Source organism: Protomyctophum bolini (assembly GCF_963924005.1).
Source record: "Protomyctophum bolini genome assembly, chromosome: 18".
NCBI lineage: Eukaryota > Metazoa > Chordata > Actinopteri > Myctophiformes > Myctophidae > Protomyctophum > Protomyctophum bolini.
Genome location: NC_137879.1, coordinates 8961758 through 8987743, shown reverse-complemented (window position 1 = coordinate 8987743; position 25986 = coordinate 8961758). Strand labels below are relative to the sequence as shown.

At 44.5% G+C, this 25986-nt stretch overlaps 1 protein-coding gene across 1 annotated transcript in view; it reads right to left on the bottom strand.

Annotated features, from left to right (window-relative positions):
* Positions 1 to 247: 247 nt before the first annotated feature.
* mmp21 (matrix metallopeptidase 21) overlaps positions 248 to 25986 on the bottom strand; it is a gene marked incomplete at both ends in the record, with an annotated part of 58435 nt that continues 32696 nt past the window's right edge. Inside the window, 2 exon segments of the mRNA XM_080789336.1 lie at positions 248 to 364; positions 7510 to 7691. Coding sequence (XP_080645462.1) covers positions 248 to 364; positions 7510 to 7691 — 299 coding nt within the window.

The window sequence follows — 25986 nt, the reverse complement described above, 5'->3', positions numbered from 1 at the left end:
AACCACTGGACCGATTGACGCCAACTGTCTCGTGCACACTGACAGTAGGCCAATTAAGGAACTAAATCACTGAATATTCTTCACATATTTTGTGAATATTTATTGTTGTGTGAATCTTTTTTTCAGATTCTATGAATTGGTAATGTAAGATCCCGTCATATTTGGCAAGACTGATATGATCAACATGGAGTGGTGGAAAAAAGTACTCACATTTCTTACTTCTTCTCTTCTTCTTTCGTGTATAACGTCAGAGGTCCAACTCTGTGTCGTGGAGCCACGCCCGCATCTCTGGTCCCAGGTCAAAGAGGCCGGCATCTGAGGGTGGTCTGTGTAAGGGGCAGGTGAAGATGATATGGTCGGCGGTCTGCTCAGGGTCACCGCACTCACATGCCGCACTGTCTATACCAATCCCCACTTCTGCATTGATGCATTGAAGCGCCCAACCCCAGTTCTTAACCCATTCTGACCTGAGATCAGATTCTAAAAATGTCTTCTACATCCTGACAGTTTTCTGAAAAAGCTATGTTTCTATGTCAGTCGCTCTTCGATCTTTCAAAAATAGCAGAACTACAAGCTCGTAGCGCGCCACTCTGTGGCGCGCTATGAGCTTGTAGATCTGCTATTTTTAAATAGCTAAAGCATAACGTAATGCTAATACCAAAAGGGGTTCCCGCGCAAAATGGGTTAAGCGGTCCATTTCTTACTTCAATATTAGTATCAAATCGATACTGCAATGTAGAATTAGTGTGTTACAAGTATAAAAGTTTGGCATTCAAAATGTACTTGAGTAAAAGTAGAAAAGTATTGGCATCAAAATGTACTCATTGTGCAGAATGTCCCCTTTCACAAGTTTATGTGGTTTTGTAATAATGATCCAAATATACAAAGTAACTAGTAAGTAGTATAAGTAAGTTGTCTAATAAGTAATAATTATAGTAGAGTACAAGTACAATTTGCCTTTGAGATGTACTTGAGTAAATGTACTTAGTTACTTTACACCACCACTGTGAACATGACGTCAGAGATCCACAGAGAAGCCATGACATCATAATTAGACCCCGTCTTGTCCTATAATGAACTACATTAACCACATGAACCCTAGCGGCTCTTTTATGTTAGACATACATATATAGGATACCTGATGAAGGTCGTTTAGACCGAAACGTTGTCATCTAATGAAACTACTACTCTATAAGTGAAAGACTGTGCGGGACCCTTTTCTTCTCATGATTCGCATTTGGTTGCCTACGAGGACGCACCTGTCCTTGTAGTGCACAAGGCCTTTTCGTTACAAAGACATACATATAGGCAAACATTGAGCTAAAACAAACATTCAGCAGAAATAGTCGATCTATACAAGCTCACAGCGTGTCGCTATAGTACGTAAAACAAAGAATACAGGGTTTAAGTGGTTAAGTTACGAGAAAAAATACCTCTAAGAGCACAACTATATACTGTATTTTGACGGGTGGAGTACTTAGTTTAGACAGTATTTGGTTTAGACTAGTCTTTGGTTAGACCAGTCATTAGTCCTACAACTACAACCTATCTCAAACCCTCACCCTAAACCTAACCTCCCATCCACGGGGCAGCACACCTAAACCTAACCTTGGTCCTTAACCCATGTCTAACCTAAGTATGCACCCCATTTTGACTTTGCTCACATTGAAGAAAAAATATTATAATATAATATATATATAATATATATAATATAAAATATTATAATTTCGTTTTTTGCCGTTTTTCTTTCATGATAGATACAGTATAAATGTGTATATTATTCCTGCTAGATCCCAGATTTAAAGTTTTAGGCACTAATACTATTACTTGCAACACTATGGGGGAATGAAAACCTTTAAAAACAAATACGTCCGTTTTCGGGCCCAAACAAATATTGTGTCAGTCTTCTTCTCACTGCTGCGCTGTCACTAGCTTGGCCCCTGTGATGCCCTGTATAATGTCAGTGTTTGGGGGTTCTTGGAGAGGTCAATATAGCTACAACCAGTCTCCCTTCTGCCTCAGAAAAATACTCTGCCGCACGCACGCACGCACGCAACGCAACGCACGCACGTGAGCACACACTCTTTTCAAATGGAGAGGCGGCCGGGGCTTTTCATTGCAGGGAGGAAAACAGAATGAGACCCCCATTGGGTCCGCTTGAACTTGCGAAATAGGATTGACACCGCACTCAAAATGAGCCCCCGCCACGGCGGCTACCACACACTGAAGCCACCCCAGGAGGCTAACTTGAATCAATTCTGGTAGCCTAATGATGTTTGTAATTTAGAAGGCTAATGACATGCACTATGAGCCGGGAGATTATATAGTCTGGGAGAGAAGATGCTCCTCCTCGGTGTCAAGTGTCAGAATAATGCCGCGGAGAATCACGACCCCGTGCCCACGGAAAACCAGACTAATGTTTGTTTGGTTTTTTCAAAGATTTGTTTCAAGGCTTTTCTGCCTTTTATTGATAGTTTCGAGTGAAGAATGACAGGACAGAGGGAGAGCGAGAGACTTTTACACCACTGGTTTTCTCTGACGCTGAAGAGTACAACTCCCGACTTAAGCCCTGTAATGTACGACGAATAGAATAAAATTGCAGATGTACATCTTGGAAAATGTGAATATTTTGGGGAAAACGTACATCTTGCTGTATAATAACAACATGCCCAAAATCGGGCATTTGAAGGCAGGTTTGAAAACATGTCACGTCAATGTGAAAGGTGCCATCATAACCAGACGTGTGTGTGTGTGTGTGTGTGTGTGTGTGTGTGTGTGTGTGTGTGTGTGTGTGTGTGTGTGTGTGTGTGTGTGTGTGTGTGCGTTTGCGGCACAGCGCGGAGAACTAATTAGGCTAACAGGTTACGGTAACAGTTACGTGGTGAAAAGGTTGTGTGTGGTGTATAAATGCTGTGGGAGCGATGGGGCTGACAGATGCTGCATATCCCCCTTAGATTAGCCACCCAGTAACGGCGGAGCTGCTAATTGTGTATTTACCCTTTGGGTGTACTGATGCCTGCTTCCTGTGGGATGGGGACATGTCTCCTTTGTACAAGACATTAACTCTCTCTGTGTGTGTGTGTGTGTGTGTGTGTGTGTGTGTGTGTGTGTGTGTGTGTGTGTGTGTGTGTGTGTGTGTGCGTGTGTGTGCGTGTGCGTGTGTGTGTGTGTGTGTGTGCGTGCACGTGAGTGTGTGATATATGTGTGTGTGCGTGGTGTTAATTCACGTGTGCTGCATGCATGCAAAATGCGTAAATGAATGGGCACATGCACACGCACATGTCGCCCGGATCCAAGCTTGCGACACTTGTGTGTGTGTGTGTGTGTGTGTGTGTGTGGGGGTGGGGGCCAGTGGGGGGGAGTGAGTGGGACATCCAAACGTTTATGATGACGCAGGAACCACCCGGGAGACAGTAGGCCAAAAAGGTCACGTTTGGAAAAAAAAAGAAAAAATAAAAGCGAGTGGATTGGGGGTATAGGGGAGGGGAGGGGGGGATCTGTTTGATACACGTACACAACATGTTGATATGATTACTCCACAGGCAAGCTCCCCGTGTTTTGTTTTGTAGCCATGCATGGACGTCATCTGAAGACGTTTTGTCAATAGGTGCCAAGACAACAAGAAGGAACGCTGCCCCCACGCCACTGCCCCCCCCCCCCCACCACCGCCACCCGGCATCCACCAGCACCTCTCATTAATATGCAAATGAGCAGCTCATTGTTGTTGGCGCGGTGGAAGAAAGCTGTCATGTCTTTGGGTGACAGGCTCAATGGATGTGTTTGGATTGTGGGCCTCCGCTGTTTTGTCGGGGAAGAGAGAGCGCGCCTTATCTTTGTTTAGGCAGCGAATCAAAAGTGTAAACATCTCTTCATTAGCATCTGTCAGGCAAGCTTATAAAGCTATATGATTTTCTTGTTTTAATACATTTACTAAACCAGCAGCCGGGATAGGGCGGAAATTAAAGCAAGCCTCGTTATTCTGTCTCCCTCTCCTTTTATCTGCGCCACGTGTCGCAGTTAATTTCTCAAAGGGGGAACTTTGTTAATCCTCCGCTGGTGTCGGTGGAGGCCATGTTGTAGTGCGAGGCGTGCGTGTGCGACGCGTGTGTGTGTGCTCTGGGCTTTCTGCTGCAAGCAGAGCAACATTACCACCCTGCAGCTCCATTATTGTCCCATGTCCAGCTCATTGGCGCTCCTCAATCTTTCTTCTCCCAATCCCCATTGTCCTATTCTTGTCCGCACGCCCGCACAAACACCTGCACGCCTGCACGCACACACTTTTTTTGTCTACGCCAGGCCGAAAGGCATGGCAAAGACTATCTTTTTTTCTCTTCTTTCTCTTTAAAAAAAAATGATCCCATGATTTTGTAACCCATTTTTCACCCCTGTGTCAATTATCTAATGTGATCCTGGGCTCTACACAGTACACACCCTCCGCCAACCTAGTCCCCATATATGGGGGACAAGGGGAGAGCAACGGACTTGAAGTCATGCTTCCTTCATGCCTGAGTGTCCAAGTTGCTCCTTTACACCTGACAGGGGGGGAGTTTCCCTGGTTGGACGTAGCGCGTGGAAGGAACACGTTATTCCAACCAGTTCCTTTCCCCTCCTTTCTCTTCTTTCTCAATTCAATTTCAATTCAAAAGGAGCTTTTTATAGGCATGAGAAAACGTACGTTTACAGTACATTGCCAAAGCAGAAGTGGAACAAGACAATCAAAATAGAACAATGGAATTTACAAATAAATATTGGATATAAATAGGAATTAAATAAAGGTGTAAAAACAGAGCTGTGTTATATTAGCACTTTGGGTATAATACGATCTTGTGAAACTATAAAAAGATTGTGCATTTTCACATACATACATCCATAATAGAATACGTAAGCTTTATACTTTTGACAAACAGTGTACTGTACACATTATTATGGTTTGTATTACTTCTCCTTCCCCCATTTCAGAATGTTTAAGAGCTTGCCCTATAGAACCTCATTTCTAATCTGAAGAGAAAGCAGCACATTCATGAAAAAGAAGTTAATTGCATCATGCCATATTCTTAACCTTGAGAGAGATTTCAGAGAGACTTGTCTTTCCAGGCAATCACTGGTGCCATCATCAGCATCGCCCTCAGAGCCACTTCATCAAGGCTTCCTCCACACACAGCCAACATCTTCATTAAAGTGTATACCTCCATACATGGTGGGCTGATGATGTGATTACTAAAATATGCTCAGATATGCTTAACTAATATAATATAAATTTAGATTATACTTCATCAGCTACTTGTCTCAATGAAGTGCTTTGTTTGTTTATAGGCTACAAAAGGACTGGTCTGCGGTGTCTACGACGACAGTTGGTCCTCAAAGTGGGACGCACACATTTTTTAGAATCTGATCTCAGGTCAGAATGGGTTTTAAAACCCACCCTAAACGTGGGTGGGCGGTGGGTGGGAGTGGGTGTAACGTGAGCAGCAGCATGTGATGCTACTAAGTGGTGGATCTGTAAATGTCAGCCGCTCCACAGGGGAGGGACGGAGGGAGTAATGGACTGGGGATTGAACTGTGTGTCAAATCACCACATCGTTTGGGTTGACGTTCCCTCACAGCCAGGCGGCCATGCCAGGGCAGCCGTCCCTTGGATAAACGCTTCTTCATAATACAGTAGTTTATTTATACCACGGTGGGTTTCAACTTGTGAGTTGGAACCTCAGGGTGGGGTTCCCCGTGGACGTTTAATACCTTAACCCATTCTTTTTTTTTTTAAAACATCTGTTTATTATGATTTTTGGCATAGAAGCATTTCAGTAATGATTAACCATAAAACCTTAACCCATTCTGACCTGAGATCAGATTCTAAAAATGTCTTCTACATCCTGACAGTTTTCTGAAAAAGCTATGTTTCTATGTCAGTCGTTCTTCGATTTTTCAAAAATAGCAAGCTCAAATAAAAAGCTCATAGCGCGCCACTCGGTGGTGCGCTTTGTGGGATTTTTGGACCAGAATCTGGAGTTATATCAAAAAATGTGTTTTCAAAAGTCGGCCTCCTGGAGGCGCTATAACAGGCCGTTCTGGAAAATTTGGGGCAGAGGTTCATCTTTGGCATCCAGGTTGTGCAAACTTTGGCACCAACTGGGTTAACAGTGCCGGAGATTAGCTGGTAACAGACGGACGCACACACGGACGTGCAAAACATACTCTCTCCCCATGCCTTCGGCCTGGTGGAGACAATTAAGTTGAATTTACCATTATAGGTATTTTGCTGCAGAAATATGTAATGTTTAGGCTGTTGGTTATTGTTTTGTGGGGGAAAAGCAAAGCCTTTACAGCAGTAGCACACTAAGAAGGCAGTCAGATGTGAACGCTGACAACGGTAATCAGAAATCCATCGTTTCGTCACAAAGACAAAGAGTTATTGTACACTGATAAATTAAGTCTGCCTTACCATGCAGTGAAAAGAATGCATGTACGAAGACAAAGACTTTTGTCTTTCAAATTGCTGCAAATGTTTAGTTGCATTCCAAATGATCTATTGAGGAATTCGCCCCAACAAATGGACTACCTTCACATGAGAGTGGAGGGAGAGAAGAAAGGATGGGATGAATATGTGAGAATAGTTTGTTGTATTTATATTCATGTATCCATCTTCTCTGTCTTTGTCAGGGCAGTTTACTTTCCATGTCTGTGGTTTATGCGGGGAGATAGTAGAGAGCCTATTAGTGGGATTTCTTTTTTTGTTTTTTGCTCTATACGTGAGCAGCAAAATGTCAAAATATAGATAGCAAAACAAGCCCAAATGCATGCTTTCCTGGAGAGACAAATGAGTTCTTCTGGCAACATGGCAAAAAAAAGAGCGTTCCCATTATGCCATTCTCTAAAACAAACATCCGAGTCGCTCCAGCAGTACAGTATGTTTGATAGGTCTCCCCCGCTCGTATACAAAGACTGGGTCATTGTCGAAACTCCTGTTCATGCTGCACGTGCTTGCTTTTCCATCACTGTAGCCTTTAGTTTCAGAAGGATATAGTTGCCTGAAAATCTGAATACACACTGCCAGTGACGGAATGTAAATGTTGAAGGAAATTATAGATATATACTGTATGAGTCATGATCCAAGGAATCCAGGGGTGTTCCTTGATTGTATGACCTATAGTAAGAGTTAAAGGTCATGGCCTGGTATAGAATGTACCACCAGGGCTGAATGTCTTCCAGTGGCCTCGTGGTTAGAGTGTCCGCCCTGAGACTGGGAGGTCGGGTCATACCAAAGACTGTACAAATGGGACCCAATGCCTCCCTGCTTGGCACTCAGCATCAAAGGGTTAGATTGGGGAGGTCAAATCAACTAATCAAATGATTCCCGAGCGCGGCGCGGCACGGCTGCAGCTCACCGTTCCTTGGCTGCGGCTCACCGCTCCAAGAGATGGATGGGGTCAAATGCGGAGAACAGATTTCACTGTGGTATAACGTGTGTGACACAAATCGTACGACTTTGACTCATCATCGTCATCAACTCACTATCTGCAGCTGGAGGTAGTCCCCCAGGCCGGAGGCGCTGTCCACCCGCAGCAGGACGGCGTGTTTCTGGTGCGTGCTGAAGCCCAGCGCCAGGCGGTCCGCTCTGGTGCTGGGGCGCTCGTTGGGGGGCCACGTGTACACCACCACCCCTCCGTCACGCCCCAAGATGTACGTGGTCCCGGCTGGTTCACACGCACGCAGGCACGCAGGCAGGCAGGCACGCAGGCACACACACACACGCACACACACACACAGGGAAATGTTTAGTTGCCTGTATGTACTACAGCATAATATGTGCACACTAACATTTTCATAGTGAAATCAACTATGCAGATGATTCCTGAGCGCGGCACGGCTGTGGTTCACCGCTCGCAAGAGATGGGTCAAATGCGGAGAACAAATTTCACTGCGGTATAACTAACTGTGCTTTGCAGTATGCATGCAAAGTTTGATACCGATTACTGCAGTGTCAGTAATTAGCTGCACACACACACACACACACACACACACACACCCTCCCATCCTTGGAGCAAGGTCGGTCCGGGGCAGAGCGGAGCAGAAAAAAGGTCTCCCGCTGAGGCACTGAGTCTAGTCTGAAAAGGCAATGGGTATTTGATGTGGCACAGCTACTCAGAAATACTCTCTGCTCCTCTCTGCCTTGACGAGAGAGAGAGAGAGAGAGAGAGATAGGAGGGCCAGATAAGGTCACACCTGCATGCCAAAATAGATGTCCAAAAGGACAGACGGAAATAAATGCCTATAGCAGAGTTAATGTGTCATTTCTGATTGGCTTGAATGTCTCATGATGAGGTCATTTTCATTTTGAGTAATAACGGCCTGTCTGGACAGTTAAACAACAGGATGGCAATATCCCCGACTGCTGCAATTAATTACTATTTTTATTCGAGAACTGACTTCACACCCACACACCGTAACATGGATCGAATCCAAAAAACTTTCTTTTCTCCGTGTTGTGGCGCAATAAGACCTTTTATATGCCCGGAGTGATAAAATGGTTAGCAGAGATGTCATACAGTAGGGCTACAGTGAAACATGTTCAACAAAGGGACAGGGGGGGTGGTGGGGGTGGTTGATGATAACCTGTGTATCTCATCCAACTTTTATGTCTGGGCTCCGCTACAGCGCACAGCGACATACTTGGAGTGTCATAAAGCAATGTCTTGGTTCTCCCTGCCCTCCACGCCGACTAGTGGGAGCTACGATAAAGTAAGTAATGGCGGAGCCAGTAAGTTCACCACTTACTCCGCCGACGCGTTTGCTTTATGTGTTAACCCATTCTGACCTGAGATCAGATTCATATGAGGTTTCCACTGGACACACACACTGGTCTGATTAACCCATTCTGACCTGAGACCAGATTCTAAAAATGTCAGTCGTTCTTCGATTTTTCAAAAATAGCAGACCTACAAGCTCGTAGCGCGCCACTCGCTATGAGCTTGTAGATCTGCTATTTTTCAATAGCTAAAGTATAACATAATGCTATTAAACAACCAACAGGGGTTCCCGCACAAAATGGATTAAAGGTCTGGAGGAAAAGGTTGCCGCTTTGCCCCCCCACCGCGCAGCGCAGAGGTACGGAGGATCTATCAAAGACCTGTCCGCCGGTGCTTTAACAGTGTTTTATCGACCGGGATCAATATTTCACAGGCCTCCATGTTTTCCCATATGTCCTGTCATGTGCATGTGCCCATGTTTATCCGGGCAGCGCAAATATCTGTGTGGCGACTGCTGCATGGCGAGCTAAGTAATTTCCTATAAACATGACTTAGATTGCCTCCGGGATCAATATTCCACCATTATGCCATTAAAACCGGGAAAGCAACCGTGTCATTTTAGATTTTTGGTGTTGGCTATTCAAAAAATAGCAGGTATACAAGAAGATCACAGTGTGTCACATTGTGCCAGCTTGTACATCTGCTATTTTTGAACATTTTTGAAAAAATGTTATAAGGCATTTGTGGGAAGAACATCTGAAACAGAAGATCGAGGACCAAGTGACATGGTATATGAATGTGAATTCAATTGAAAAGTTGTCTTTCTTTAGTTTGATATAATATGATGTTGTCTTTTATGTTGTGGTTTGTTTGTTTTGAAAAAAAGGAATACAATTCTAAGAAGTGGCAAAAAAAGGAAAAAAAAGCATTCGCAGAATCGGCCTCATGGGTCTTATTCGGTTATATATATCTCGATCTCCGCAATGCTGACTTTGGTCAACGTTGAGTGCAGATCTCCACCAGCCACCCACACACACCCACACACACCCACACACACACACCCATGGAGCCGTGTCAGAGCTGTATGTTTGTGGTTCCCGTGGTCAGTAAGACGATACAGCCCAACCTGAGTAAGAAGCATCCTGCATGGGGAGGAAGTACTACTCCACCACCACCCAGGCCTTCCGCGGAGTGTCAATCGATGAAAAGGTGATATATCCTGCCTGCCTCTCTCTCTCTCTCTCTCTCTCCCCGCGCTCAAAAGCGCCTTTCCGATTGATGACGACCATTTTAGTACACACACACTTCCGCTTCAAGTTCACTCTCTACAGTAAATACTTCTGCGTGACCGCTGACAAGCAAATGGATCAGTGTATAATGGGGAGTTTTTTTCTTTCATTCTTTTTTCTATATCTTTCTGCACATTTCATGTCAAAGTGCATTTTGGATGAGTTTCCTGCGCGGAACGGATTCAATGAAATATGAGAGAGGTGCATACAGTAATGAGGTCAAAGCGTTACAGGTGATTTAGACTTCAACTTAGATGTGCACAGGCAACAGCTGATATTCAAGGTCGTATACCCGACACATTGTGAGCTTGTTGTATAGTTCAGTTATTCAATGCAATTCAATTATTAATACGCAGGACCACGTGTACAGTAAACCAGGCATTATAGGAATCATCTCACCTTAGCCCCACCACCTGCATGCAAATTAATCGCTTTCTCTGTCTAAAAAACAAAACAAAGAAATACAACTATAAACTCTTGATTAATTGATGACATCGTCTGTATTAGATGCAATCAGCCCCGCCGAGAGAGCGTATAAGTGAGTGCAGAGGCGGTTATGAGGAGAGGGCCACCACTGAGCTGAAACTGAAACCTCAGCAACATCCCTGCTCCCTCCCCAACAAAAAAAACCAACTAAAGAATCCAATCAAGCAATTACAGAGCTGTGGAATATTACCAAAATGAAGAGCGGTGAAGAGCCTCACCGCTAATTTGTGTTCTGCCTCGCATTAACCCATTCTGACCTGAGATCAGATTCATATGAGGTTTCCACTGGACACACACTGTGTCTGATGAACCCATTCTGACCTGAGATCAGATTCTAAAAATGTCAGTCGTTCTTCAAATTTTTCAAAAATAGCAGACCTACAAGCTCGTATCGCGCCACTCGGTGGCGCGATATGAGCTTGTAGATCTGCTATTTTTCAATAGCTAAAGCATGACATGATGCTAAACACCAAAATGGGTTCCCGTTCAGAATGGGTTAAACCATTCTGTACGAGTGTACGGGAACCCGTTTTGGTGTTTTAACCAAGCATTATGTTACAGTTTAGCTATTGAAAAATAGCAGATCTACAAGCTCATAGCGCGCCACCGAGTGCTGTGCTATAATATGAACTTGTAGGTTCTGCTATATTTTTGAAAAATCGTGAAAATGTGCCACAAACCTTTGAATATATATTCTTTCAGAGTGAACGTTTTTAACTCAAATCTTTGCTTCTGAGGGGTTCCTGGAACAACATATTTTCAGATGGGGGTCGGTGGCCAAATACATAATATAATTTTGGGGGTCCTTGACATGAAATATTGAGAACCACTGATACAGAAACATAAGGTTTTTCAGAAAACTGTCAGGATTTTGAAGATTCTTTTTTAAAATTTCAGGCCTAAATGGGTTAAACAGCCTAATAGGCCGGACAAGATTACAGCCTAATGCACATCAAAGCTGGCAGGACTTAAAAACACATATACCAGACCCGACAGGGCAGCATATGATAGCGTATTTAGACGTGAAGAATATGGCAAATTAAGGGCATTACAAAATGAGCTCTATACATGCACGATGATTACGCATGCACACAGATTCAATTGCATAACTTCTAGAGATCTTACATAAATGCTGCTATGATTGGTCATTAGGGGCTAGCTTCTCCGTGCTGTGTGTCTCCAGCGTTTCATTATGACGCCGCATCGTTAGTCTGTTAATTCATTTTGGGCGGGAACCCCTTTTGGTGTTTTAAGTTATTGAAAAATAGCAGATCTACAAGCTCGTAGCGCGCCACCGAGTGGCGCGCTACGAGCTTGTAGGTCTGCAATTCTTTTTTTTTTAATCGTGAAAATGCGGCACAAATCTTTGAATATATATTCTTTCAGAGCGAACGTCCCAATGGAACAACATATTTTCAGATGGGAGTCGGAGGCCAAATACATATAATTCTAGGGGTCCTTGACATGAAATATTGAGAACCACTGATATAGAAACATGAGGTTTTTCAGGAATAAATACATACATTTTTTTTTTTTTTTTTCGACGTCAGGCCAAAATGGGTTAATAAGATCCAACATCCAAACTGCCATGCACCGACCGGGCGGAAGAGGCTCCTAAATGTTACGGATGCACAACATCACACCTCTCTCAATTCTATTAGATATCCCCAAGCACGTTTCCTTTTTGATGTTGTCGTCGTCAACACACACGCGCACGCACACACGCACACAACGCAGGCCTCACCCTGTATAGTCACATTCTTTCTCCCTGCATGGCATGAAATGAGTTTAGCTGTTCAACTTTGATTAACACCCAGTGTTGTTCATGTCCCATGCCGAGCATTTCTCTCTCTGTGTGTCTGTTTGATGAATCTGGAACTGTTTGTTACCCACCCGGCTCCTCCCTCGGCGGGATGCATGACGGTGACCCAGCCCTCCCCCTCCTCTCCACCCATCCCTCCCTCCCTCCCTCAAAATGCAGGCGGGGGAAGGAACCAGGGGAAAAGGCAGGTAGCAGGTTCACTTCCACAGAGGGAGGGGAGGGCCTCAACGCTTTGCAAAGCAGAACGGGAGGGAGGGACTCGAGGGATGATGCCGTGGGACACATGATAGATGTCGTATGCGTCGCACGGAGCTGTGGTGGGTAAACTCTAAGGCACCTGAACCCAAGCATGTCCATGCTGCTGCACGGGCATATCACTCGAAAATAGCCGATCTACAAAGCTCTATCAATGCACTGAACGGGATATTATCACGTTAATCAGACTATTGATTGAATGAGTCGGCTCCATCGAACTTCGCAACGTTCGCCACGGCAACTCACTCACTTCAGCTCGCTCGCTGGTCGCTGTGTCGCGGTCAAAACGGCGTCATCAACGCAGCTATACTGAGATCTGTGTCATCTCAGTAGACGGCTACTGCGACCGGGTGAGCTTGCAGACTGGTCTATTATTGTTTTGGTGAAGATAAATGGCGTATAGAAGGAGAAAGAAAGGAGGGGCCCCCTCTGGGGATCGCCGGTCCAACGAATACAGGGGCTTATAGGTGGTTAACCTTGCAGGTGAATTGTATTTGGGGGTCCCAGCAGACACATAACGCAGCATGATATTATTACCCCACGTTCCCTCCTCTGTCTGTCCTGTAAAGCCATCTGCTTTCATTTCAGCGCCGCCGCGCTATAGTCTCACAATTTCCTTCCAGGTATAGGGCCGTTTCCTGCTCCTCGCCTTCCTCCTGTCAAGGCGGTAATGGAAAGCGCTGTGGGACATACAGGAATGAGAGTGCCCTCCTCCTAACCCAGAGAGCCAGGGGGGCTCTGTTTGGGGGGGTGGGGGGTGGGTGCACAATGAGGATTTCTGATGTCATGCCGGTGGTGATTTGTTCTGAAACAGGGTTGGGTTATAATAGTCACTATACCCAACCCTGTTTCAGAACAAACCCCCCTCCATGCACTATACTATAGTGCATGGAGGGGGATATTGCTGCGCTGTCACTGCAGTGTCAAGCCTCACACACACACACACACACACACACACACCACTGCGGGATGGATTTAGCTGACACGTCCGTATCCTCATGGAAAAGTCTCAACTCACTGCCGTTCCCTACGGGGGTGGGGAGGGGGGGTCCGGATATAGAAAACACTTAAGAGTATATATACTCCATATATAGTGCAAGGCGGAACAAAAGTGACTTGACTGCACTCTCTGACACAATGGCGCATATAAGCCGCCACCAGGACACAATAAGGCAATTAGGATAAGCCGCGCTCTGGGCCCTATATATATATATATACTCTGTACACGGAAGCCCCGCCTCCTTTCCTTGGCGCCCGCCGCCGGAGCCGGAGCCCGGCAGCCAATCCAGCCGTCCGGGGGGGGGGGATCAATGCAGTGGCCCCTCATAAAGGCATTGTCAAATTCAAGTCGCTGCAATTTGTTTTGTGATAACTCTGCAGGGCTCACGCGGTGTGAGATCAATATGAACGGCTGCTGTGTGCTGTGTGTGTGTGCGTGTGTGTTTGTGAGAGAGAGAGAGAGAGAGAGAGAGAGAGAGAGAGAGAGCGAGGTGGTGGGGGTGGTGGGGGTGGGAGCAATGCTTAGAATTCTGTCCTTGGATATTTTATTGATCTATAAACAGAGGCGTCGTTACAGCGATTGTGAGCACAGAGGGAAATAATGATTAGTGGTGATCATGTGTGTACATGTTGGGCCGGGTGCAGGGCAGCTGGTGTGTGTGTGTGTGTGTGTGTTTTTCTTTTTTTAATGTTTTCGCAGATTTGAAACGTTGGAATATAAAAGCGCAGAAATAAAACTATTAACGGTATGTCCATCCCCCCAACCCCCACCCCCCCCCCCCCCCCCCCCCACACACACACACACCTTTCATTTGACCCTGAGCTTGACCTCTTGAGACGGAGACACTCCTCTGCTCTGAAGTACATCAATCACAACACAGACATGGAAGGTCACATGGAATCAATCTGCCACTGTTGGGACAAGTAAGTAATGCAGTACATGTACTTAAAGTACAGTATTCCACTCGAGTATACCAGGTATTTGTAACAGGCCTGGAGGGGAGGCAAAGCTATAAGGCCACAGCCGCGGAAACTACAATTCATCCTTCCTTTTGCGGGGTCAAATCCGGCCCAAGAACCTTGACCTCAAGAAGTAGTGTGTCCAACCGACAAAATGGTCAGAGGTGTAAATTACCTGCCCTGAAGGAGAAAGTACATAATAGGTCACCTGCAAGGCTGTACCTTTACATGATGTAGCCAGCTATACTGTCATTATCCCTGTCTAACGTCATTGTACGGCAGGCTTTTCAATAAAGTGTCTATTCCATTTATCTGTCTGCACCCCCCAACCCCCCCCACACACACACACACACACACACACACACACACACATCCCACCATGAGAATGTTTTGATCATATTTCCACTGATAAATCTAATCGTGAATTTTCTGCAGTGTTTTTTTTCCCCGCCCCCCCCCCCCCCCCCCCCCTTTCCTTTCCTCCGTGTCCTAGAAATAAATAAATCAAGTAAAACCACGTTAAGTAAAGCATCCTGTGATTTGTAGCTTCCAGGCGTGATTGACAGAATGCAGCATGCATCATTCAGCGCGCAACACGTCTGATAGTGAATATATATATATATATATATATATATATGTTGGGTTGTTTTTTTTACTTTGGGACATGAAATGTCAACCGTGACGGATATAAGTCAATTAACCCATTCTGACCTGAGATCAGATTCTAAAAATGTCTTCTACATCCTGACAGTTTTCATTCTGACCTGAGATCAGATTCTAAAAAAAAAAAATCTTCTATTTCAGTCGCTCTTCGATTTTTCAAAAATAGCAGACCTACAAGCTCATAGCGCGCCACTCGGTGGCGCGCTATGAGCTTGTAGATCTGCTATTTTTAAATAGCTAAAGCATAACTTAATGCTAACCCCAAAAAGGGGTTCCCGCCTAAAATGGGTTAACCTAAAGGGCATTGGTTCCCCCCCCCTCCCCCCCCCCCTGTCCTCTCCACTCCATTAAAAAGAATGCAGTGAAATATAGCAGCCAGCTCTCTCTCCCCTCTGTGGAAAATCATTACACAATGTGAGAGAGAATAGAATACTCTGTGCCCAGGCTTGCCTCCTGTTATTGCACCATTAATAACTTTAGCATGCTGCCAACGAGACAACACACACCACCAGGCTTGCATGGTTGGAGAGGAGCCGCGGCTCTTAACCCATTTAGGCCTGACGTCGAAATTATTATTATTAAATGTATTTCTTTCTGAAAAACCTCACATTTCTATATCAGTGGTTCTTAATATTACATGTCAAGGACCCCAAAAAATATCTGTATTTTTTTGGCCACCGACCCCCCCCATCTGAAAATATGTTGTTCCACGAACCCCCCCAGAAGCAAAAGATTTGAGTTAAAAACGTCCGATCTGAAAGAATATATATTCAAAGATTTGCGCCACATTTTCACGATTTTTCAAAAATAGCAGACCTACAAGCTCGTAGCGCGCCACTCGGTGGCGCGCTACGAGCTTGTAGATCTGCTATTTTTCAATAGCTAAAGCATAGCATAACGGCTAACACCAAAAGGGGGTTTCCGGCCCAGAATGTCTTAATGCAGTCAGTAAATTAAAACCATCAGTGTTCATTTTCATAAGAAAGACCAATCCCTGTTGTCAGAGGTTGTTGGGGGGGCTTTTTTTCTGTTGTTCTTTATTTCCTTCATCCTCCGACGCAGTACGTCTATTTATGTTTGTTGTGCTTCTGAAAGGAATTATACCGCACAACGTTTCTTCTTCTCAGCACGGCAAAAACAAAACAGCCGGGATGATGAACCTGAATGCGGCAAACGCCAAGCGTGTGTTTGTGTTTACCCAGACGGCGAAAAGAAAAAAAAGTGTGATTGCCGGATGGACTTGCCGATGCGGCGCCGTATGGTTGGAGGGGGACATTATGAAAAGTGACATGCAGGTGCACTGTTTGGTATTAACCCATTTTGTGCGGGAACCCGTTTTGGTGTTAGCATCATGTTATGCTTTAGCTATTGAAAAATAGCAGATCTACAAGCTCATAGCGCGCCACCGAGTGGCGCGCTATGAGCTTGTAGGTCTGCTATTTTTTAGAAAAATCGAAGAACGACTGACATTTTTAGAATCTGATCTCAGGTCAGAATGGGTTAATCAGACCAGTGTGTGTCCAGTCAGTGGAAACCTCGTATGAATCTGATCTCAGGTCAGAATGGGTTAATTGAAAAGAGAGAGGAGGGGTGAACAGAGAACTGTGTTGTTGTTTTTGTTGTTATCGCCACATTTCACAAGATGTCAACTAGGGACATAACAGTGTCACCTTAGTGTCTGACTGTCATTTCAGTTCATACTTCTTCATCCTCTGGGTCCTCTCTAACTCCACTTGATCAAAAGATCCTCTTAACCCATTCTGACCTGAGATCAGATTCATACGAGGTTTCCACTGGACACACACTGGTCTGATTAACCCATTCTGACCTGAGATCAGATTCTAAAAATGTCGATTTTTCAAAAATAGCAGACCTACAAGCTCGTAGCGCGCCACTCGGTGGCGCGCTATGAGCTTGTAGATCTGCTATTTTTCAATAGCTAAAGCATAACATATAGTGCTAACACCAACATGGGTTCCCGCACAGAATGGGTTAACAAACTTCCCGCCGTGTAATTAAAAACAAATGCCACATTAAGCCTCCCATCACAGCGGCTCCTCGGTATACGAGTTGAGGTTTAATTATGAAGCATCTCCATATTCATGGTGGCATATGGTTGTTAGGGTAACGATATTGTTGCAACAACGTCCGCTTGTTAGGCTATACACATTGCTTATTAGAAGGAATTATGAAACGTTACCGCATTGTGGCCCTGAATAACCTCCAGACATTATTGGGATTAAAGCCAATGTGTGTATATGAATAGACAGAAAAATGCCACTGCCAATACTGTCCATATTGTGCAGAGACATAATGCAAGGTGACAGTCTCTACTTGTTGTGAATTCCAATATGTCATGCACGCTTTTGTTTGTCACTGTTGTGTTGAGCACATCAGAGCGTGCACACCGGGAGCAAAAACCACCAAACTACATTTCACTGAGAGAGAGAGAGAGAGAGAGAGAGAGAGCACATGGCTCCCATATAATCTGTGAAACTGGATGAATTTAAGTTCCCCACCAAATGGGATTAAACGGTATGGGCTGCAGACAGTTAGCTTTAAGAGGGGACGTACTGTATGAATGTGAAAGGAGCTTCTAAATGGATGTTACAGTATTAGAGACCCCCCCTCATATTCTACCCAGTAGGAGACACTGTGGAGAGCATCCACAGCAATAAGGAGTCAATGGGATCAGGCAGTCTGAAGTGTCAACTCAAAAGAGAGGGCTTAACAAAGCCTGTGTGGGAGGGGAGGGTTTCTGTACACTGTGTGCTCATGAAGTGAACCATTGTCTCCAAGCCCCCCCACCCACCCACCCACCCACCTTCCACCAAACCCACGCATGTAGTGACAAAACCTACCGACGTAGATGATAACACCTAATAGCCGTGAAAATGGCTCGTCCTCCCCCTGCATATCGGCATTGCGGTGTAATTCTGCACCGTCGAGGCCAGTAGACGGTATAGGAGGTATAGTCGTGTTGAGACAACGTGAACCTTGACCTCTCTCTCTCTCACACACCGACTGCCTACAAACCAAAGCACTTAGGGAAGGAACAACGTCGCCCTAAGTGGCTGTCGCATGGGATCGCACGCCACCAGCGTCAGGGGCCGTATCATTATACTTTTGCCAGTTAAAACTTGCACGGCATTCTACATCAGAGAGAGAGCAGCACAGCTGGGGGGTGGGGGGGTGTATGCGTGCGTGCAGGTTAAGAAATCTCCAGACCATGTGAGATGATCATGACAAAGGGATTTGCGGGTCCTCTCAGACTAATGTTTGACTCAGCGGTGGACATGTAACTTAGTATGCTGTATTTACTTGAGTACTGTGTGTGAAGTACATTTCTGAAGTAGGCCTATCTGTATTTTTACTAGTACTGGTATTTGTTTTTATTGGGAACTCCACTTTCACCTCACTTACATTTCAAAGACAAATATTGTACAAGACATTGTGAATTAACTACCTTAATTAGAACAAGCTTGCCTTTCTCTTTTCTTCTTTTTTTTGCTTTTCAATACAGCATGATTTGTACTTTATTTTAAATATATATTTTGGGGCTTTTTGCCTTTATTGAAGACAAGAAGACACACAGTAAAGTTTGTCGGGATTGGGACTCGATTCACTCGAACCCACGACACACTATATCATGCTGGATTACCAGCCACGGTGCCTGGACCGCTAAGCCGACCCAGGCCCCATGATTTGTATACTTTTGAATCCTTTTTTAAACTCCGGTACTTAAAAACTGGAGTACAAATTTGACTGAGCAACTCTCACTTAGTAATCGATACTTTGACTCAAGTGCCGGGGCTGAGTAGCTTTAGTCCATCACTGGTTTAGGCCGAAGGACAAAAGACTCCCATACTATCTGGCATAGACAAACGCGAGGATGCCATTGATTCACCGTACTACAGTCCTGTGTGTTTTTAAGCAGCAGTGCAGTGAACCCATTCAAAAGGTTTTAAAAAGGGAGTCTTTTTTTCTCCCCCTCTTCATCCAGTCGGTGGAGCGAGCAGGAGTTAACCCAAGCATCATAATGTGTAACACTCCGTGCTTATCCCATTCTGAACGGGAACCCATTTTGGTGTTGGCATCATGTTATGCTTTAGCTATTGAAAAATAGCAGATCTACAAGCTCATAGCGCGCCACCGAGTGGCGCGCTACGAGCTTGTAGGTCTGCTATTTTTTGAAAAATCGAAGAACGACTGACATTTTTAGAATCTGATCTCAGGTCAGAATGGGTTATTAGGCGGCATCTCAGGCGTTATGGGCTGGAGTAATTAACCGGAGCAACCCAAGGGTAAAGGTGTTCATGGTGCTAAGCCCCTGATTTAGATACACTCCGTTGGTCCGACGGTGTCGCGCATGCCTTAAAACAGCAGACCTACAAGCTCACCTGGCCGCCCGGGGGACGCAGCATGTCGTGGGCTTGTGGGTCGGCTGTTTGCGGCCGCGTGCGACACCGCCGCGCGGCGAAGCACAGGGTCGGGGGCATTAACCCATTTTGGACTGAGGTCGATTTTTAAAAAAAAAAGGCTTTTAAATCCTAACATTTTTCTGAATTCCATGTTTCTATGTCAGTGGTGCTCAGAATTATCTCTATTGGGCCACAGACCCCCATCTCAAAATATGCAGTTCCAGGAACCCCGGCCTCAGAAGCCAATATTTTAGTTAAAAATGTTCGCTCTGAAATATATATATTCAAAGATTTGTGCCACATTTTCACGACTTTTCAAAAATAGCAGACCTACAAGCTCGTAGCGCGCCACTCGGTGGCGTGCTATGAGCTTGTAGATCTGCTATTTTTTCAATAGCTAAATTATAACATAATAATGTTTAAAACACCAAAAGGGGTTCCCGCCCAGAATGAGTTAAGTCAGTCAAAGCGGGGCTAATAATGAAATCAGATACAGTCCCTGTGGTGAGGCTCACATGCTGCTGCTGAGCCTGGTCATGGTTTACATGAAGTGCTCTGAGCTCTGCTGTCAATTAAGGGAGGGGGGGGGGGGGGGGGTCGCAAATTACAGATGCTGCCTAATTATTTCCCACTCTCAAAAGAAACACGTGAATACTGGTGGCAGCACAACACGATCATAAAAAGATACAGGATCGGAACACTTTAGTGTTTTCTTCCATTTCTGCAGTGTGCGTTAAATTTTGATTATTAATCATGATTGACGAAAATGACATTAATCGGATTCAAAACGCAAAATGCATTCCTTCCATTGTATAACCTCTCTCGCTTTTGGTGTCAAAAGGATACAGACTTAAACATGGGCATTTTGACTTCCAAAAAATAATGAGCTCCCCTTCTGACTTGATAATTGAAGACATAATGAGAGAGAGAGAGAGAAAGAGGGAGAGGGAGAGAGTCAGTGTCCCATTTCTTTTTGTCATAGCCTTGGGGGGCTGGGCACACATATACACCCTCAGCGTTGCAACCTAGTTTTTAACACACCCCTCCCTGAAAAAAAAAAGAAAAAGAAAAGGAAAAGAAAATGGCCCTAAGTGTCCTGATCCCAAATCCAATCTGTTCCTCGTCGTGTGACACCATTGTCTTTGCTCTCCTGTAGCTTCTGTATAGGTACAACAACATGCCGCTGTTTGTTTGTTTACGCCTTTCTAATGTTTACCGTGAGTACATAAATTACCGCAAAGTAAACATGTAGACGCAGTGTGAGAGAGAGAGAGGGACACACACACACAGACACACACACACACACACACGCACACACACACACACGCACAGATAAACAAATCATGAAACAATAGGCGATCCCAGTCAGTCAGAGCCGTGCATGACGATGGCTACCATCCCATACCCTATGGAGATGCAGACAGAGGACATTTTCCTTATCTCCAGGCCGTGTTACAAATTATTCTTTTATGTCCCCATGTTGCGCTTTTTAATAATATACTTGCTCAAGCTGAATGGCATTTTGTTTAATATGAATGTTTTATCAGGCCAATTCATATGGGGGGGGGGGGGGGGGGGGAGAATATAAAAGTGAAATTATTTAGTTCGCTATCCCCCCACCTCTCTCTCTCTCTCTCTCTCGGCTTTCTTGGGTATGAACCTCCGTCACACTTATCGCTCATGCATCTGCATTGTAAATTAAATTGAACAAGGGGCACAGCATTAGGATGCAAATTAACCCATTTGGGCGGGAACCCCTTTTGATGTTAGCATTATGTTATGCTTTATAGCTATTGAAAAATAGCAGATCTACAAGCTCATAGCGCGCCACCGAGTGGTGCGCTACGAGCTTCTAGGTCTGCAATTTTTTTTTTAATCGAAGAACGACTGACATAGAAACAGAAGCTTTTTCAGAAAACTGCCAGGATGTAGAAGACATTTTTAGAATCTGATCTCAGGTAAAAATGGGTTAAAGGCCTTCGAAAAGCATTCAAATAATGGTAGGGAGATGGTGGAAAAACAGGGGGGGGGGGGGGTGGGGGCGTTCAGAGAAGTATTGAAGTTTTTGCTTGGCTGCCTTTATGAGGCCCTCATAACCATATCCCTCTGATAATTTGAACAATATTCATAAGAACTTTTGTCAACACGTTGATAAAATATATTAGTCTCATTTACAAATTGTTGTCTTCGGAGAGGAGAGGCATGCAGTGTTTTCTCGTGGCAAATGTTGACTCATTGGAAATAATTGTTTGTTTGCCACGAATTGCCCAAATGTAATCCACCAGTAAACATTGGTCCCTTCTGTTGTTGCCGAATGGCCCCGGCCCCCCATTTGTGGCAAGATGACACTCTCGTCTTCACCAGGCACATTTTCCCCTGGCATTCCACACTCAGACACAATATAAAAGCATATGAATCATCTTTCATTACAGCTGATGCTTCTCGTTTCAGTATAAATGATGATGCATCTGTCCTACCTCTCCATTTTCTGTGTTTGATTTCCCGGTGGCATTAATCCATTTTGGGCGGGAACCCCTTTTTGGTGTTATAAGCTATTGAAAAATAGCAGATCTACAAGCTCATAGCGCGCCACCGAGTGGCGCGCTACGAGCTTGTAGGTCTGCTATTTTTGAAAAATCGTGAAAATGTGGCGCAAATCTTTGAATATATATTCTTTCACAGCTTCTGCTGGTCCCTGGAACAACATATTTTCAGATGGGGGTCGGTGGCCAATTACATATATTTTTTTGTTATTTGGGGTCCATGACATGAAATATTGAGCACCACTGATACAGAAACATGAGGTATTTCAGAAAACTGTCGCCAGGCCTAAATGGGTTAACAAAGTGTTCCTGCATGTAGAAGCACAGATGAATATCTAAATCCAACTACAGACAAAATATATTCATTTTGTGGGCTTGTTCACACATGATATTACGTCGGCATGTATTTATTATGTTTACATATGACGAGACCCCTTGCATATGACTAGCAATGCATTATGGCAGACTATAGCACTGCAAACACACAGGGATAATGTTCGCTCAAATATTAGTTTTACTGTATCGAGTGGCAATGGCTCTTTAGATATATAATATTAGTGTGCAATTAAAAATCACACACTAATACACATCGCTCAAATATTAGTTTTACTGTATCGAGTGGCAATGGCTCTTTAGATGTATAATATTAGTGTGCAATTAAAAATTCTGTATGGAAATTTGCCGCACCAATATGAACACGTAGCTCATTAGCTAAAAAACACGTATCATGTGTGACGAAAACCTGGAAACACGCGCCGCTTAAGGCGAAAAAATAACAATTTATAATTCCGAAAAGCGCACATGATCACTGTGTGCTCTCAGTCGTTCAAAACGAGGTTGCCTCTAATAGGAAAAGACCCGCGTCGCATTGTGAAGGCTGGGAGATAATCTGATTCAAATTAAGTTGAGGCAGGGCAGCAGTGAGCTTCCTTCTGTTGTGAGCTATGATTTATTGTTTTTCAAAAGCCTATTCCGTGTGCGCGTCTCTCCGTGTACATGCAACACCTTTTTGTTTACCACGGCTATCATCTCTCTGTCAATCAGGCGGGATGCCATGTTACTCTCAGAAACACAATCAGCTTGAAAGAGAGAGAGAGAGAGAGAGAGAGAGAGGGGCGAGGGAGAAAGACAGGGCTGAACCTTTTTTTGCCTTTCATCTGTGACAGTAATTGTTGCCAGCAGGTAACATATACAATTAAACACCTTATTCGTGGATACGCGCGCACACACACACACACACACACACACACACACACACACACACACACACACACACACACACACACACACACACACACACACACACACACACACACACACACACACACACAAAAGGAGTGTATACCTTCATAGTAGAAATATAATAGACCAATATGCACTAAAACAGGAGTCTTCAATGCTTTTCAGCCCAATTGGACCTCTTAGCTGGTAGAGAGAGATGAAGCAGGGCCGGACCCACACTGCGTATTGTATAGAATTGTTGTCACTGTCATCAGTGTATATGTTGGATTCATATTAATGTGTATATTCAGACATTTAAACAATTAAACTGTCAATAATTTGTAAACTTGACCTTTCACTCTGTCCTATACTTGGTCTGCTCTTTTCTCCTCCTATATACACACCAAATCTCTTTGCCAAAAATAGCCGATCTACAAGCTTTTATATCAGAATAGGGATGCTATAGGGTTCAAGTGGTTAATGTAAAAAAAGATCACGCCATAATGTGAAGTTAGCGGTGCCTTTAGAGTCAAGAGCACAAGGGTTCCTTCCTGGCCTCTGTGTGCGTGTGTGCGTGCGTGCGACCCTGAATTATTTACCCCATTTAGCTTAATGCTCAGTGTGAATGGCCCGGCTGTAAACTGACAGGACGTACTCTCTAAACAGACACAGGGACAGACAGACATAGGGACACACATGGCCCTTTAAAGGAGCCCCCCCCCCCCCCCCCCCCCCCGTTACCCTGAGAACCCACTAGGGGTCCTGGACCCCCCCCTGTTAAAGACCCCCCACCAGCGCTCAAATAAAAGAGGTATTATGGGTCTCAATCCGCCGTGAACGCTGTTCAACACTCTTCCTGTTTCCGAGGGTTTCTCCCATGGAGCCCCCTGTGCCATTTTAAACAGTCGAGAGAGGCAATTAAGAGCTGGCAGAGGGTTAACTGACACCCATTGGAGCTAAATCGATGAGCTAGCCAGCGCACACTGCTCGAACTAATCACAGTACACCGAGGGAGAGAGGAGGAGGAGGAGAAGCCAAGCAGTAGACACGAAAAGTACAGGAAACAATGACAGAACTAATGGTTTGGAAAATGCCAGCTGATGAATGAGAAGACGGTTAATGCAACTCTGTCTCACTCCGTTCCGTTTACCTCCTCGACTCCCGAGCAAACAACGCAAAGACACGGTGACTTACATCTCATTACCATGGACGGGTGGATGTATGGGTGGATGGATGAGTATGTGGATGGATAGATAGATGGATGGAGGGATGGATGTATTGTATTGGTTCATTCGGTAATCTAACTCCCAAGACAGATTTCGCTGTCAACACCACCGCTGCCCTAAACATGTAGTGTTGTTGTTAGTAGGAATAAACACAGACGCACCCGGGAGGAAGTGCACTAAGAAAATGTGAGGAGCCGACCCGAGTTCCTGTTTTTACACACAAAAAAAAGGAGGTGGTGTGGCCCCCAGGGGCCTTTTTGACCGAATGTGTTCCCAGATGGATGCGTGGGTGGATGGATGGATGGGTGACGTGGTTAGACGAATGCATAAGGGGAAGTCTAGATAGATGGATGATTGAGTGGCTGGATAGAGGAACAGGAAGTATAGATGGATGGGTGGCTTCACACGGCAAGACACGCCACACTTTGTTATATATCCTATGAAAGCGTTAATTTACAGTTCTGGTGATGTAAAAAAAAAGTTTTTGTAATTTGTCTTAATTTGTATTACGTTGCTTAGTTTTCTGAGCACCCAAAAAACCTGAACATTGAACATTCAGTAGATTTTCTGTGGTATGTGGTTTTCTGAATAATTAGGCTCAAACAAGTGCTCTGATTTGCCTGTGGACTGGGATGTAACAGTCCACAAATGTTTCATGTTGAATTTGCTATAACATCATTTTAGAAAAAAAACTCAAAACAAACATAAACCAGACAGATACATATAATAACTGGGTGGGGCATGCATTTCCAACTTGCATCGTTCCAAATAGGCCAGTGCCCAATGGGCACCGCTCTAGTATACTTAAGTTCGTTAGTTAAGGTGCTAGAATAAAAAGATGAACACGGATGTCGTACATGCGTTGTACATGTACACCACATCTCTCGAAAATAGAAGTGTACGTGGTATATCTACAGTACAAGCTACTACAAGCGTCAATTAAGCTATGTGCTATTTTCACACGAATCACACCACTATGGTTGGTGTGGTTAACAGACGGACAACTTCAGCAGGTAACACCAGACCTCATCAGGTTGCAGGCAGGCAAGTAACTAAGTACAGTTACTCAACTGCACTGTACTTTATAGTGACATATTGAGGTACTTTATACTCTACTTGAGTATTTTCCAATTTCCAATACCTTTACTTCTATTATACTCCACTACATCTCGGATCCAAATATTGTACTTTTTTAAATACTTTAGTTACACTACTGTTTTAGGTACTTTGTAGATTTTGATTGTTGTTACAAAACATACACCACTTGCCGATCTACAAACTCACAAAGTGACACATTGTGAGTTTGTAGATTTTCAGATTTTCATGTAGTATATAGTATAGAGTATTTATATTGCCG